Source organism: Mesoplodon densirostris, chromosome 3, assembly GCF_025265405.1.
Source record: "Mesoplodon densirostris isolate mMesDen1 chromosome 3, mMesDen1 primary haplotype, whole genome shotgun sequence".
Taxonomy (NCBI): Eukaryota; Metazoa; Chordata; class Mammalia; order Artiodactyla; family Ziphiidae; genus Mesoplodon; species Mesoplodon densirostris.
In genome coordinates, this window is record NC_082663.1 from 125,740,175 (window position 1) to 125,757,466 (window position 17,292).

The 17,292-nt window shown below is 34.8% G+C and overlaps 1 protein-coding gene across 9 annotated transcripts in view; it reads left to right on the forward strand.

Annotated features, from left to right (window-relative positions):
- Window positions 1–17,292, forward strand: part of TCERG1 (transcription elongation regulator 1) — a 60,022-nt gene that overhangs the window by 15,544 nt on the left and 27,186 nt on the right. For 5 of the 9 annotated variants that reach the window (XR_009531484.1, XM_060093584.1, XM_060093585.1 and 2 more), the window contains 4 exons: window positions 3,711–3,773; window positions 5,301–5,501; window positions 6,231–6,343; window positions 7,702–7,790. Coding sequence is in view for 8 of the 9 variants with exons in the window: in XM_060093584.1 (XP_059949567.1) it covers window positions 3,711–3,773; window positions 5,301–5,501; window positions 6,231–6,343; window positions 7,702–7,790 (466 nt within the window). In the remaining variant the exon portion in view is untranslated. The remainder of the gene's footprint in view (window positions 1–3,710; window positions 3,774–5,300; window positions 5,502–6,230; window positions 6,344–7,701; window positions 7,791–17,292) is intronic. The other 4 variants (XM_060093586.1, XM_060093587.1, XM_060093590.1 and 1 more) reach the window with 1 other exon arrangement.

Sequence of the window (17,292 nt, forward strand, 5' to 3'; positions counted from 1 at the left end):
GGCATTCCAGATCCAAAAATCATGCTCGTAATAATTACATTATCCTGAGAAGAAAATGTGAGTCACTTAACTTTAAAAAATTCATCTAAAACAGAAAGCGTAAGTTTCCCTTGTAACAATTGTGAAGTATAACAGGCACCATTTTAACATTTAAATAATTATGGTGAGTTCATGTGTTTTATTTTTTTAGGGGAAATCATTTCAACTAGAGAAGGAATTAAAAGATTGTGGAGTAGAATTTTTCCCATAGGGATTAAACAGTGGTTGTGTTTGACATCGTAATTTGAGTGTGTTTGCTGTTGTCAAACATATTTACTCCTTAATCCATGGTCTGTTTTCCTAGAATTATAGTTGAAAATGTTGACGCCTTAGAGAGGTCAAACTCACAAGGCTAGTTTGTAGCAAAGATGAATAGAACCTAGGCCTCTTGTTTCCTAATTTCACACTCCTTTCACTATGGTTGCTGCTTTATTGTACTAGTTTTTGTGTAAGAATAGGGTTGTGATACAGCTGTTTCTTAGATTTGCACACATTTTAATTATCACGCTATTTCCTTGTAACTACTTCGAAAAGAACACTTTCATATATTACACTTAGCAAGAAAGAAACCAAAAATTTAAGAATTAGTGGGTTTTTTGGAAAACCTTTTTACATGTTGTCGATGTAGTGTTAGATAATTAAATGACCAATATGTGACGTTTAAGAAACTGAAATCACTTGAAAATAAGAAGAAAATAAAAAATGTTGTTTCTAATACTAGGGATTAACCTTTTTCAAAATTAAATTTAAGATTAAGCAGCTGATACTTTCCTCTTTGGATATACTCTTTGTAGAAAATTAAGTGATGAATGGATAAAAGCTTGACATTCGTCATAACCTCTTGCAATCTTGGTCTGCTTTAGGGTCAGGGACAGTATTAAGACCAGATCCTGGATTCTGAGTGATTGTAAGGAGCTGAGATTGTTAATTCTGTAGAGAGAAGATTGAGAGGTAGCATAATAACATACATGAGGTATTGGAAAGGCTGTTGTCTAAAAGGACTTTGGTTTTGCTTTAGAGGTTCTTAATAGGACCAGTGGGTGAAAGAGTAGCAAAATTTATTTCTGTAGAAAGTGGAATTTTGTCACAGTAAAATCCCTTGAGTTATAGCTGTCTTCGGATGTCTTGGTCTTCTCTGGTCCTCATCCCACCGTTAAATTTTAGAACAGGTTGGTAACCGTTTGTGTTACCAGATGAGATAGTACCTATGAAGTTTGGCAGTAAAAGGCATTTAATAAATGGCAGCCACTAATGATATTTTGTAGGTCAGTTGGAAGAGAACCTGAGTTAGATAATCTGTAAAATTTTATGCAAGATACCAGAGATTCTTTGGAGAGGGAACTAATGTTTTATAGAAAGTAATATTTGTTTTATATAGTAAGGCATCTTAGATATTAGAATTCGTTCATTTTCTCATTTCCCCTTTTAATTCAGTCATCTAAGGTACTTTAGTAAAAAAAAAAGAATGGAAAAGAAGACTTGTTTTTCTCCTCCCCAAATCTTTGGTTTTGTGTATAATGCCATCTCTCTCTGTTTTTCCTTTTTTATATCAATTCAACAGTAAGGTAAACAGGAGGAATTTGGATGTAATTTATCTTGGAGCCTTATATTTTATTTGAAATAGCAATGTATGGTGCTAATGAGGAGGATTAAAGAAGGAATAGTCAAGATGAAGAAAAGGAGTGGAAGAGTTAGGTAAAATGTAGGAGTAAGAGGTGGAGTTGGGGATAGTGAATTGGATTAGGATTACAGGATTTCTACTTCTTAGTCTGTAAAATCTTATTTGGAATTTTAAGAAGCTTATGGTCACTGACATCAGGATTATCCAGAATACTAAATGGAATTTTCTAATTTCCTGGTAGAATATAATTTGAGGGTAGAGTTGTAGGAAAATTGAACAAATGCTCCTTTTTAAAAGAAGGTTAAAAATTTAGATGTTTGGTTATTTTGTGAGTCTTCATGATATGCATATAGTCACCCTTAGAAAACCTTAAGTTGGTCTTTTTAACATGAGAAGAAACAAACATGTCCTTTTATTATGGCCTATAATGTTGATAGTCAAATACAAGAGTTCTGTGTTGGCCCAACTGATATTTAACAATGGCAGTTAGGCCTAAATATGAGTGTATTTGACTTTCTTCTGTTTAAGTTGTATAGTTGAAATTACTTATTAGAGGATAGTTTTGGAGAACAGTCTTTGAGAGTAAAGTTCATAGAGTCTAAGAATTGAATTTCTAGTGCTGACTTAGTAGGCTCAGTGATCCTGCAGATAGCAGTATTTATACTAATTTAAACCTAATATATGCTGTAACTTCCTTAATCAAATGAATTTTTCCATTGCTTTCTTTAACCATATGGAAAATAAAACTATACATAAACTTTACTCAGCATACTTTTTTGATCCAGTGCGTTTGTTTTAGTTTCATTGTTAATAGAAAGTTTAGCTTTAATATTTTTATTTAAAATAGTAATTAAGAAATTAAGGCACTTTTCAAAAACTGGCAGTATTTTGTGTGTGTGTGCGCGTGAACATAGATATGTTATTTACAAATGCAGGGGTTTAATTTAATTTTTGTCTCTGAATTAGGAAAAATTTATTTTTATGTACTTCAGTGGGGAAAAGAATTTATTACTTTTAATTTTTATCGGTACCAAAATAGGTTTAGTTTTTTTTTTAGCCAAAACAAATAGAAAATAAAATTTAACTTCCCAACCCTTTGCCTTCAGCCTTTTCCTTTAAAAGTTTTTAAAAATTCACTCTTAATTTTGATTTTCCTCAATTAATCAGTCTTAGTTTTCCAGCTTTTCCTTTCATTCCCTTTTTATCACCATTGTAATGCATCATGATGAGTCTTCATTCTTCTAAGAACTGTACGTAATTTCCATTCTTTAATACAAGTGCTACTCCTTTAGCTGGCTTAAATGATTGAGGTTTCTAAAATAATCAGCCCATGTAGTCATTAATGATACTAGAGGGGCTGTCTTCTTCTTAATTTGTTAGCCTGCCCTCACAGTGTTCCAAGCCCGTGGCATTCCATACAGCAGGCACTACACATGGATATTTTGTCATTAGTTGAATGCTACCCTCCTCTTCATCTTTGCCCTTTTATTTAAAGTATTATTTGCAGTGGTATATTTGGATCTGTCTCATACTTTATTTTCTTCCTTTTCTTCCCACCCCTCTTTATCCTATCTTACTCTTTTTCTACTTCTGCATGGTTATGCTCCATACCTCTGCTTTTGCATGTAGTTCCCACTTAGCAGCAGCACAGAGAAAGTGTCTTGTTAGTGTCATGCTGCGTCTGCCTTTCACTGGTGTCTTAAGCAGCATGGGTTTGATGTCCTGTGGGAAAATGTCCCACATGAAAACATGTTATGCATACGTAATGAAGGGGCTTTTCTTTGTTGAATTTAAACTCCTGAGACTCCTTCAAATATTATCAGCTGGTTTGATAAAAAGGTAATTGATGCTATAATTTAGAATTAGTTATCATTGGATTTGGCACCACTTCCCACAAAATGTCAAACAAAAAGAAATTCTACTCCATCCTTGGTCTTTTTCATTGGAAATAACATTCTAAATTGTAGTGGTAAATTATTTCCCTGAATCCCAGTGGTAGCCGACATACAATGGCAGCTTTCCAACGTATGCTTGCTTATCCATTTTACAGGTGTAGCAATGATGCAAATAGTCAGCTGCCCGTATGTAAAGACAGTCGCTACCACCAAGACCGGTAATTTTTAAAACCATCTTAGTTTGTTTTGTCTGTAAGTTGGCATGGTAGTGAATGTTGTTGTTTATCCTTTTATTTATTTATTTTGCCCAAGTGAGTGGATTTTTTTATATTTTTCTTTTTAATGAGCAGTATAAATGCAGTTGTCATATTTGGCCAACACTTAATTTTCCCAATTGCCTGTAGTATTAGCTTCGTTGGTTCACAAAAGCAAATAAGGTCAAATCACTTTTATCTTAATTTTTGTAATAAGTGTAAACAACTTCATTCTCATATTCATAACATTTAAGTTTATTTTTTGACGTGTGTTTTTAAGTTAAATATAAAAAAATCATTTCCATGTGTAAAGTGATGTGATTATGCTTGCATGCTAGTGAGTATATGTGTGTGAATATTTGTGTGTATAGTATAAATTTGCATTTTAAAATTACTGAAGTTAACTACCTGAAACTTAAATTCTAGTATAGGATTTGAGGGGTTTATTTTCAATTTTGATTCATGTTTTTGATTATTTATAATACCAGCTTGTTTAGCTGCCTGGTGAAAAATATAGATCTTGGCTTATCTTTAAAAAAAAAAAAAAGAAAGAAACATTGCTCTCTTTCCAGAAAAGAATAAACTGTCAAAGAGTTTATAGGGATATCTCACTTAATCAGTTAGTATATTAAAGTTGATTTGATAGTAAACTCAGTCATTTATTTTTACTTATTTATTTTTTCAGTCATTTACCTTAAAATAGAATTTTATTCATATCCTTTTTAGGTACCTTAGAACAAGAAAACAATTTTGCCTCAGGAAATATGCTTAGTAAATGTGCTTGTTGCCTTAATTTCGTTAGAATTTGAGGAAATTCTTTTTTTTTTTTTAATACATTTTATTTATTTATTTTTGGCTGCACTGGGTCTTTTTTGCCGTGCACAGGCTTTCTCTAGTTGCACGAGCGGGGGCCCCTCTTTGGCTGCTGTGCGCGGGCTTCTCACCGTGGCGGGCCCTCCCCTTGCAGAGCATGGGCTCCAGGCACACGGGCCTCAGCAGTTGTGGCACGCGGGCTCAGTAGTTGCGGCACATGGGCCCAGCTGCTCCGCGGCATGTGGGATCCTCCCAGACCAGGGATCGAACCCGTGTCCCCTGCATTGGCAGGCGGATTCCTAACCACTGCGCCATCAGGGAAGCCCAGGAAATTCTTTATAAAAATATATTTCTATTAATAAGTAGAGAATGTACCATTATTTTTATAATTTATTATGTTATATTTTATTAAGATTTCACTTATAGGTGTGACCCAAATTTCTGACTGTTCTTAAGGTACTTCTTGGGTTCAATTTCTGAATCTAATTGAATTTAGGCATTAGAAGTAAACCAGGGATATAGACTTAGGTAATTAAATCATAATTTATATGATTTTTTTGTTTCAACTGGCTCATTCATTATTAATGTTTAGTAGAAACATTTAGCTCATATTTTAAAGTTTTATTTTGTATCACAATTTGATACTTGGATCTAATTTTTTAATTCTTCTTCTTCTAGGTGTATTGCCAGGAATGGCCCCTCCTATTGTACCCATGATACACCCCCAGGTTGCTATTGCAGCTTCACCTGCTACCTTAGCTGGAGCAACAGCAGTTTCTGAGTGGACTGAATATAAAACAGCAGATGGGAAGACATATTATTATAATAATAGAACATTAGAATCAACCTGGGAAAAACCCCAAGAGCTAAAGGAAAAAGGTATAGTTTTAATGACTTGGTGGGACATAGTATAAATAGAAATGCTATTTGAAATTCTGAGTTAATTCCTTTTTTAAAACGTTTGAGGGATTTTCTAGTTACATAGTGTTGGATTATTTATTTCCTCTGAATTGATAAATATGTATTTATTTAAAAAGCCAGTTCTTCTACTTACATGCTTGTCTATCACTTTACCATCTGGAGAAGTTAAATTATATGTACACGCTAATATATATATATATTTTTACTCTTGTCAGGAATTGCATAATTATTCTACTGAATAATTATCGTTATCCTTATTGAGATTGATAGTAATGATCAGGAAGGAATGTGTTTATTGTATGTGTTCTGAAGAAAAACTTTAGGCTGTTGGAGTCTTGGAGGAAGAGGACTCATAATTTTCTATTTCACAAGTCCCTGTTTCTGTTTTTTAGTATGTTATCCCTTTCAGCAAAATGAATGATTGCTACAAATGATATATGAATGACCTGAAAGACTTTATGTCCCTCTGAAATCAGTAGTTCTTTTCTACTGACAGTTTCCTGATTGGTATAGCAAGGTATTTGAAGTTGAACATTACATTAGATTAAAATCAATGCTATTACAAGGAAGTACATTTTAGTTTTGTGGTTAATAACTAGAAATGGAATATCTTAACTGCCTAGTTTCTGAAAGTTCATCAGAAGTTACATCAGAACCACTGTGTGATGTTATCTCAATTTTTAATAGAAAAATTAGAGGAGAAGATTAAAGAGCCAATTAAAGAACCTTCTGAAGAACCTCTGCCAATGGAAACGGAGGAGGAGGATCCTAAAGAAGAGCCAATAAAGGAGATAAAAGAGGTAAAGAGCCATTACCTGTTTACCCGGGAGCCAGAATTGATTGTTGGGTACAGTTTACTTGTAACTGAAAATCCATTCGCTGTAGTTTTATTTTTATTTTTTATAAATTTATTTTATTTTTGGCTGCATTGGGTCTTCATTGCTGTGCACAGGCTTTCTCTAGTTGAGGCGAGCGGCGGTTTACTCTTCGTTGCAGTGCGCGGGCTTCTCATTGCGGTGGCTTCTGTTGTTGCAGAGCACGGGCCCTAGGTGCATGGGCTTCAGTAGTTGCAGCATGCGTGATCAGTAGTTGTGGCTCGCGGGCTCTAGAGCACAGGCTCAGTAGTTGTGCACAGGCTTAGTTGCTCCGCAGCATGTGAGATCTTCCTGGACCAGGGCTCGAACCCGAGTCCCCTGCAGTGGCAGGCAGATTCTTAACCACTGTGCCACCCGGGAAACCCATTAGCTATAGTTGTAGATAATTGCTGTAAATCTGACCTCTGCAATTTTAGGGTTCTTTGAAATTTCTAATTCAGTTTTTCCTTTGAAAGTTTCATTAAATTACTTCTTATACCAAACCAAGACCCCCTTAGAAAGAAAGGACCTTGGACCAGAGCTGATGTCCCCTTCTGACTTACAGACTGGCATACGTTATAATTAGAAGTACAACTTCATATTGGGGAATGATCGTTGTATTTTATTTGTCTTCTCGTGGCATAGAATAATCTCTGTACAGCCCTAAAAGAGCTCTGCTTTTTGGAAGCTTTTTTTTATTCAGTGAGGGACCCAATGGTAGTCTTGTCTTATCAGTAAGGAATTTAGCAGAAAAAAGAAACAACCTTAAATGAAGAGGTCTCCTCTAATCTTCTATACCCTTCTCCTTATTTCTACTCTTTTTTTTTTTTTTTTTTTTTTTTTTTGCGGTATGTGGGCCTCTCACTGTTGTGGCCTCCCCCGTTGCGGAGCACAGGCTCCGGACGCGCAGGCCCAGCGGCCATGGCTCACGGGCCCAGCCGCTCCGCGGCATATGGGATCCTCCCAGACCGGGGCATGAACCCGTATCCCCTGCATCGGCAGGCGGACTCTCAACCACTGCGCCACCAGGGAGGCCCTTATTTCTACTCTTAAACAGGTGGTTAGTGAGTCTGTAAGATAGGACCTGCTGTTGATGGGGTTTACTGTTGTGCAATTCGGCTCTGTCTAGGGGGCAAGGATTTAGAACTTATTTAGAAATTCTGACTCAGTCTCTCTTCTGTATGCTAGCAACAGACCTTATGTTGGTTGTACTTTAACGTATTTGAAGTCTTTCTTGTATTTGTGGGATATTCAGGTATAGTTTTGTAATATAAATTTAATGGGAGTAATATCATTTCCCATAGGAGCCCAAAGAAGAGGAGATGACCGAAGAAGAAAAGGCTGCCCAGAAGGCAAAACCAGTGGCTACTACTCCTATTCCTGGTACTCCATGGTATGTACTTGACTTAAGCTGTTTGATTGATTGATTGCCATGCTTGATTATTACATTATTATCCAATAGGAAGAAAAAGTACTTTAAAAAAGCATGTGTCAAATACCTGTTTGCTTATTTAATTTTTTATTTTGGCTGCATTGGGTCTTCTTTGCTGTGCATGGGCTTTCTCTCTAGTTGTGGTGAGCAGGGGCCACTCTTCGCTGCGGTGCACGGGCCTCTCATTGCGGTGGCTTCTTTTGTTGCTGAGCACAGTCTCTAGGCATGCGGGCTTCAGTAGTTGTGGCACGTGGGCTCAGCGGTTGTGGCTTGCGGGCTCTAGAGCGCAGGCTCAGTAGTTGTGACGCATGGGCTTAGTTGCTCCGCGGCATGTGGGATCTTCCCGGACCAGGGCTTGAACCCGTGTCCCCTGCATTGGCAGGTGGATTCTTAACCATTGTGCCACCAGGGAAGTCCTCAAATACCTGTTTTTATCCACTGAATATTTTTTGGTTCTTGTTCGTTGTATTTTGGGTGCTCAAAATTCAACTGCTCCAGTGTCTTCCTCCCTTCATGGAACTCTCCATTAATATTTATTGTTTAAAATTATAGATTTGAACCACTAAGATCCTGAATCTACTTTTTTATTGTTTAAAATGTTTTAAAATTGCTTTTGTGTATATATCCTCATATGTGATTATGTTTATAGAACTTTGTAAAATTATGTCTTTTTATCTTAGCATTGAATAGTCTATTTTTTCTTTCCTTCTTATGTTTGGTTTTCCCTTTTCTTCCTCTCCCCACATCAGGGCTTTCTCTCCTGTTCCTATTCTAACTTATTTAATCCGTGTACAGTCTACACATGGCAATGAGTTGGCTTGTTTCTTAAGTCTTATAATCTACAGATTCCCCTCTAACTTGTTTTCCTTGCTTTTTCCTCGTTTTTATATTAAAAAAATAAATGTGTTTGTTCTATAGAGTCCCACAGTCTGGATTTTATTATTGCATTCTCATGGTACTCTTTAATAGAATCCTCCATTCCTGAATTTCCTGCAAGTTAGCAGGCAGTTACAGAGATGTGATTGGATTCATGTTTGATCTTTATCTCATATATTTTCTATTTCAGGCCTAGATTCAGCCATTTTCCAAGGATCCCTGGTTTCTTTTTGTGAGAAGTGGCATTTTTAGGCCATGTGGGATCTAGGGATAGTTGTTACTACTGAATTAGTCATTATTTTTAGACCTCTTTGGTAGACAGAGGTGGAAGATACATACATTTAAAGATACATCTTAAGTTCACACCATTACTTGCAGTTCAAGTCTACTACAAGATTTTTACTGACTCTTAATCATCTATCTTAATTCATTATCTCCTTTTCTTCTGAAATCCATCTTTGAGTGATAGCAACATAAACTCATTTGCTTTTCTCACAGACAAGACCAGTACTATCACCAACAGTGTGATTACTGAAGACAGTTTAAGCTTTTTTTTTCCAGTTATTTTTATTTTTAGGGTATATTACTCTAGGTATGTATACTCAAATCATTGTGTTTTAAAAGCATTTTGGCATAGTTGTTTTTTATGTAGTTATTCTGCCACCTTGGTACACAGGCTCCCTTTCAAAAATAATTGTGCAAAATATTTACCCAGTTCTAGAATCAAAGTTATGAAAACAGTTTGTTTAAAAGAATGTATTTCTAGATTGTGGTTTCTCTGAGTATTGTACATGAAAAGCCAGTAACCAACTCCAAACCCTACCAGTCTGGAGTTTTGTGGACGTTATTAGTTTTCAGACTTGGGTCTTTTCTCAGATTATTAAAATTTTCTTCTGGAATTTGTTTAATTAATGCTTTTCTTCATCTGTTTCTTTTCCCCTTTCTGGAACATTTGTAACTTGCTTGTTGAGTATCTTGTATTTATGCTAAATCTCTTACTTTTTCTTTTATGCTTTATATCTATAATTCCTGTACTTTGTTATTTTCTCATTGATCTGATATGATATTAGATGAATGCATACAAAAAAAGCATACAATATAAAGGAATTATATGAAGTAAAAAATTACAGAATTCCACTGTCACCAAGCCCTTCCTCGTTAGTAAAAGTTTGGTACATATGCTTTCTGCACCTTTTGCTATATTGTGTTTTATGCACATGTGTGTAGAGATGTGTGTGTGTTATACATGCACATTACAGTGTCTTTAGAAAGTATATTATTTCTGAATTTTTTAGTAAATATGTCGTAGACATTTTGCAATTTTAGTACATGTAAATCTATTTGTGATAGCTTAGTTTTCTGTTGTATGAAATTAGGTAATTTGCCTACAAATGGGTGATTAGGTGGTCTTCTGTTTTTGTATTGTTTGTGTTTTTTGTTTGTTTGTTTGTTTGTTTTGCCCTGGCATTACGAAAGTTGCTGTTTAGGGCATCCTTTATACATACATATTTCTTTGTGAACACATGCAAGTATTTCTGATGGATTTATTTCTAGAAGTGAAATTGTTGAATCAAGTGATAAAGCTATTTAAAATTTTGGTGAATATTGCTAAATAGACCTCAGAAAGAGGTTTTTTTTGTGGGAAGAAGAGGGTGTACCAGTTAATATTCCCAGCAACAGCCTGAGCGTACCAGTTTTCTCTCACTCTCACCAGTGTAGGGATATTCCTTTTAAATCTTTAGTATCCTGATAAGAAAAGAAATCTTATATGTTTCCAGAATGTTGGTATAATTGAACCTATTTTATGTCTCTTGGCTGTGCATTGCCTCTTTACAGTTTTTGCCCATCTTTTTATGGACTTGTTTTTTTCTTATTGGTATGTGGGAGCTTTTTATGTATACTGCTTTTAACTCTGACATAAAGAACTCGCACACCTCAATAATATGGAAAACAATCCAACAAAAAAGTAGTCAGGAGACATGAACATGTACTTTACAAGCAGCACATGTGAAGGAAGCTCCTTGTCATTAGTACTCAGAGAAATGTAAATTAAAACCACACCTATTAGAATGGCTAAAAGTTTTGAAAACTGGGCATGCCAAATGTTTTAGAGGATGGTGAGCAGCTGAAACTCTCGTACACTGCTGATGGGAATTTCAAAATGGTAGGACCACTTTGCAAAGCAGTTGGGCAGTTTCCTAGGAAGAATATATAATAAATAATTCAGCCGTTCCACTTTTCTTTATTTGAGAGAAACAAAAACATATGTCTATACTTTTACAAGAATGTTCATAACAGTTTTATTTGTAATTTATTTGGGCTGTTTCCAGTTTTTGGCTATTATAAATAAGCAGGTATCTAGGAGTGGAAAAATAGAAAACTAGAAACACCCAAAATGTGCATCAACAGGTGTATGGATAAACAAATTGTGGCATGTTACTCAGCAATAAAAAGGAACAAACTATAGATACACTCAACAACATAGATGAATCTTGAAGTCATTATTGCTAGGTGAAATCTTTTGTGGAAATCATTTTTGTCATTGAATCCAACCAAAAACTAGGGCTTACTGATCCTAGGGAATACAAAATACTTCTAGTTTTGATCTCTCTATAATTAATTTGAAGGCAGGAGTTGGGAGGGGTGAATGTAATACATTTTCATCCAATTATTCAGTGCAGAGTCCTCTTCAAGAATTTCCATTAGAACCATCCTGAGACACTTAAGCGATCTTGTTAGATGTTAAACTTTATTGGGAAAGAACTAAGCCTAAATTTTCGATACCAATTTCTGAAACACTGTTTGATCCATATTAATAGCAATAACTACTTTGAGATGGAGGTGCTATTCTACTAACTCATGTTGGCTTCAAGATACCTAGGTGTGCTAATACAGCTCCAATGGTATTAGCGGTAAATGTGGAGTGAGAAGCTGTCAGGACATTTCAGCATTAATAGAAAAACTATGGCCAAAGAATTCTTGGGTCGCAAAACTACCCTGTGTTAATAATATGCATGATAAAGTGATTAGGGGTGAAGTGTACTGATAATCTGCATTTTTTTATGTATCAAGAAAAATAAGACTGGCAGATGTGTTGATGGAAGGATAGATAAGTGATAAAGCATATATGATAAAATGTTAAATGTAAAATCTAGGTGGTCAGTATATAGTGTTCATTGTTCTAGAAACATTCTTTCGATATTTCTGTATGTTTCAATTTTCTCATAATATTGGGGGTAAAAAACTATGGAAACAAAAGAAACCCTAGAAAAGCAGCAGTCGATTGATATAAATATATATATATAAATAAAAATAAAGTCCCTGTGCCACTATAGGTAAATACAAAAGTTTAAATACTATAAGTTCAAAGATAAATTTTTCATAAGTTAAAACCCAACACAGATTACAGACAAATAAAACATGGCAAATACAGGTAGCCCTCAATTTGCACTTTGTATGGGACTGTAAAAAATTTATGGCAGGCTAAATCTTTGTGATGCAATCTTAGTAAGCAATGGAAAAAGTTACAGTTCTCAGTGACCTTAAAAATTTTTGTCAAAACATTAAGAACTCTCTTAGAACCAGAAACTGAAGCTTGCTGATCTAGGAAATATAAAATGCTTCTAATTTTGACCTCTCTTTATTCTTAAAACAACAACAAAAAGTCAGATTGATGCTCTGAAATACCAGGAAAAGAATTCTAGTATAGTTAAGGAAAACATGGAACTTCATGTTTTACATTTAGCTTCTTATCTCTAAAGAAATAATAATTTGAAGAGCAACATCTAAAAATATCAAAAAAATAAACTCATAAAATGTGATTATCCAAATGAAGTAGCATACTTGCTTAGCTGAACAATTTGTTTAACTTAGAGTTAGCACTTACTCATCTTATAAGAAATAGAAAATAAATTAGGGAATTAAGGTTACACTGATAGTACATTCCCTCATCGACAGAACTTGGAAGATAATTTGGACAAGTGGTTATCTTTCGTGTATTCAGATGGACTGTAAAAACACTAGGACCATATAGTTGCATTTTTGGAGAAGGAATGGGGTGCTTCCTAAGAAAGACACAAAACCTAGAAACTGTAAATAAAAAGATAAATTTGACCCCATAAAAATATAAAATTTATATGTGATAAGGTTTCATATATTTATTTTGTAGACTAGACTCTTGCTAAATGCATTTATTACTGTTTTGTAGATCCTCTGGGATTTTCTACGTAAATAATCGTATCACCTGCAGATGGGAATGCATTTATTTCTTATTCTCTGATCTTTAATGCCACTTATTTTTCTCTTCTTATTGCTAGGACTATCATATCAGAGCAATGCTAAATAGAAGAGGTGAACATCCCTGCCTTATTCGCCATGTAGAATAAGAAAATTCAATCTTTTTAAAAATTTTATTTTAATATAAATTTATTTATTTTTGGCTGTGTTGGGTCTTCGTTGTTGCGTGTGAGCTTTCTCTAGTTGCGGTGAGCAGGGGCTACTCTTCGTTGTGGTGCACGTGCTTCTCATTGCGGTGGCTTCTCTTGCTGCAGAGTATGGGCTCTAGGCTCGCGGGCTTCGGTAGTTGTGGCACACGGGCTCAGTAGTTGTGGCTCGCGGACTCCAGAGCACAGGCTCAGTAGTTGCGGCACATGGGCTTAGTTGCTCCGTGGCATGTGGGATCTTCCTGGACCAGGGTTCAAACCCGTGTCCCCTGCATATTGTCAGGCAGATTCTTAACCACTGCACCACCAGGGAATTCCGAAAATTCAGTCTTTTACATCAGATATAATACTAGCTATAGGTTTTTTTTTTAATTTGCTAGTGTTTTTATCAAATCTGCATCTTTAGAAATGAGTTTTTCTCCTTCATTTTTTTAATATGGTGAATTACACTGAGTTTTGAATGTTAAACTAGCTTTGCATTTCTGGAATAAACCTTGTCATGGTAGATTAATCTTTTTAATATATTGTTGGATTTGATTTGCTAATGTTTGATTAAGTATTTTTGCATCTATACTCCTGTGGGATATGGATCTGTAAGTTTCTTTTGTAATGTTTTTGTTAGGTTTTGGTATTAGGCTTATGCTGGTTTCATAAAAATGAGTTGGGTGGTGATTGGTGATTTCCATTCCTCTGTTTACTGAAAGTTTGTAAGATGATAGTACTTTTGCCTTAAGGTTTTACAGAATTAACAAGCAAACCATCTGGGATCAGAGTTTTCTTTTTGGGAAGGTTTTTGATAACAAGTTAAACTTCTTTAATAGTTATAAGACTATTCAGTTATTTTTGTTGTTTCTGTCAGCTTTGGTAAGTTTTGCTTATTTTATCTAGGTTGAATTTGTTCTAATTCTCTTAATATCTTTTATTTTTTATATTTTTATTTTAAAAAATATTTTCTTTATTTTTTCTTTTGGCTGCGTTGGGTCTTCCTTGCGGCGCATGGGCTTCTCTCTAGTTGTGGGTAGCAGGTTTTCTCTCTCTGGTTGCACCATGCGGACTCAGTTGCCCCACGGCATGTGGGATCTTAGTTCCCCGACCAGGGATCCGACTTGTGTCCCCTGCATTGGAAGGCAGATTCTTTACCACTGGACCATCAGGGAAGTCCCCTCTTAATATCCTTTAAATGTCTTTGTTCTTAATTATTCTCTTAATATCCTTTAATGTCTGATCTGTGGTGATAATCCCTTTTTCTTTCCACATAGTGGTGATGTGTTCTTTTTTTTTGGATCAGTCAAACCAGAGGTTTGCCAATTTTGTGGTCTTTCGTAAAGACCACCAGCTTTGGGGTGGTTGGACCCCTCCCCCCTTTTACCTCTCTTATTTCCTCTTTTCTAATTACTTTCGGTTTACTTTATGCTTTTTCTAGCTTCTTATAATGTCCTCTTAGGTCATTAGTATTAGTTCTTTTCTAATATAATAATTTAAAGCTTAACATAGTTTCCTTTTAAGCACTACTTTAGCACCAGCCTACAGATTTTGATATGTTGTATTTTCATTACCATTCAGTTCTTACTATTATGAAATTTTTTGATTTTGTCTTTGACTCATGTATTATTTAGAAGTCTGTCATTTCACTTCCTTAATTTGGGGTTTTTCTAGGTATTTCACTGTTACTGATTTAATTGTGGTCAAAGAATGCACTTTCTTTGGTTTTGATACTTTAAAATTCAGTCTTTTTTTTTTATTGTTCAGATGGCCTTTAGTACTGTTAGTTTTGGGGTTTGGTTGGTCTGTCAGTTGTTGAGAGAGAGTTCTATTAATCTTTTATAATAGTGGGATTGCGTATTCCTCTCTAATTGGTCCATTCTTCATCTATTTTTAAGCTCTGTAAATAGGCTTATATACATTTTACAGTTGTTATGTGTTCCAGATTGTCTTTTTTTTATCATTATGAAATGACCCTATTTATCTCATAATACCCTTTGTCTTCATCTGTTATTAAAATAGCCATGCCTGCCTTAATGTTGTGTGCATGGTATATCTTTTTCCATCCATTTACTTTCACCCTTTCTATGACTTAATGTTTAAAGTTTGTCTCTTAAGACAGCTTATAGTAGTGTCTTGTGTTTTTATTCACTGTCAATTCTGATGTAATTCATGAAATAAATGGAAGAGAAATATGAAATCAGAAATAACAATATAATAACAGAAATTAAAGCCACATTGGAAATAGTAAAAAGGTGAACAGGCTCTGCTTGGTACATAGTCAAGAACAAGAAAAAACATTTGAGAAGGCTGAGAAAAATAAACAGAAAGAACAACCACATGAATGTAACTTTTAGTTGGATTTAGATCTATTATTTTTTCTGTCTTCTCTATTTTTGTTCCTCTGTTCCCCCTTTACTACTTGCATTTGAATTATTTGAACATTTTCTAACATTCCATTTAATAATTTTATCTGTTGGCTTTCTGGTGATATCTTTGCATTAATTTTTGTTGTTCTAGGGATTACAGTATACATACCTAACCATTATAGCCTACTTAGAGTTATTATTGTACCACTTCACATAAAATATGGAAACCTTGCTACCATATAGGCTCGTTTTGAATAATTTTTCATACATACTTTGAAGAACTTAAGAGGAAAAAATATTTTTGATATTTACCATTTCTGTTGTTTTCCCTTCATTACTAAAGATCCAGGGTTTTTTTTTTTTTTTTTTTTTTGAAGAATCATTTCCTTTCAGAAAAACTTTCTTATAGGGCAGTTCTGATGGAGATGAAATCTCTTAGTTTCCCTTCATTGGGGAATGTCTTCTTTTCCCTTGTTCCTGAAGGATATTTTTGCTATATATATGGAGTTCTAGGTTTGCATTTCCTTTTTCCAGAACTTTAAGGATGTTGTTTTACGGTATTTTTGCCTCTGATTTCTGGTAATTAATCCACGATCATTGGACTTGTTTCCCTGTTTGTTTTGTTCCATATTTTTCTTAGCTGCTTTCAAGGATTTTTCCTTTATATTTGATTTTCACCTGTTTGATTATGTGTGTCTAAAAATGATTTTCTGGAAGTTTATCCTGTTTGGGGTTCACTGAGCTTCCTTAGTATTTATGTCTTTTACCAAGTTTAGAGATTTTGGGGAGCCATTTTGTCTTCAAATTTTTTCTGCCCCAATATTCTCTTCTGGGATCCCAATGACGTGTCTGTTAGGCATTTTGATATAGTCCCATAGGTTTCTCAGACACTCTTCATTCTTTTTTTTCACAGTTTCTCTGCTGAGAACTTCTATCTTCATTCATTTCAAGTTTTTGCTTATCTTTGTTTTTGTTTTTCTTATCTCATGAGACGTAATTATAACTGCTGCTGTAAAGTCTTTGATTATTTCAACAATAGAGGCTTTGTTTGATAATTTCAACATCTAGGTCACCTTGATGGCAGCTGTGGATTAACTTTTGATTATCTGGTCATAAAGACCTGGTTTCTCTTAGAGTTTTAGCTGCTTGTGCTACTATCACTGTGCAGCTAGGGGCCACCTCAAGGCAGAGGTTTGAGGGAGGAGGGGAAATTTATACCCTTGCTTCTCTAAATTTTGACTCCATACGTCTGTTTATTTTTTTAAAAAACCTTACAGAGTTCTCATGTACTTGTTTTTTTCTATATTGTTGCTGAGTTTCTAGTTGTAATTAATAGGAACAGTGGGCTGTAGTGGGCTACAGTGCCATAGCACGATAGGGACTTCTCTTTATTTTTTAATATTTGATATAGTCAAATATTAAAGCCTTCATAAATGATTGCATTTGAGTTTGTAATCTGGTTTGGTAAGAAACATTAAGAAGTATTATGTAATACGTAGGGTGCCATGGTCTGTTCTTTAGCTTCAGGACTGCTTAATAGCATTATTTTTTGCTAGTAAATTCATCTTTTGTGATAGGTTAAAATTGAGTGTGCCAGACTTAAGTTCCTGAGCACTCTAAATTCTGATCACAAATTGCCTTGCTTTTCCTGGTTTTCTCCATAAGTATGTTGAGCTGCTATTTTACCCTTAGCCAGTCAGCTCTGTTCTGTTCTAAAAATCATATTTTGCTCTCTGTAAGTAACTAATAATAATACGAGTGTGTCCTTCCCCACCACCACCTCCCCTTTTGGTT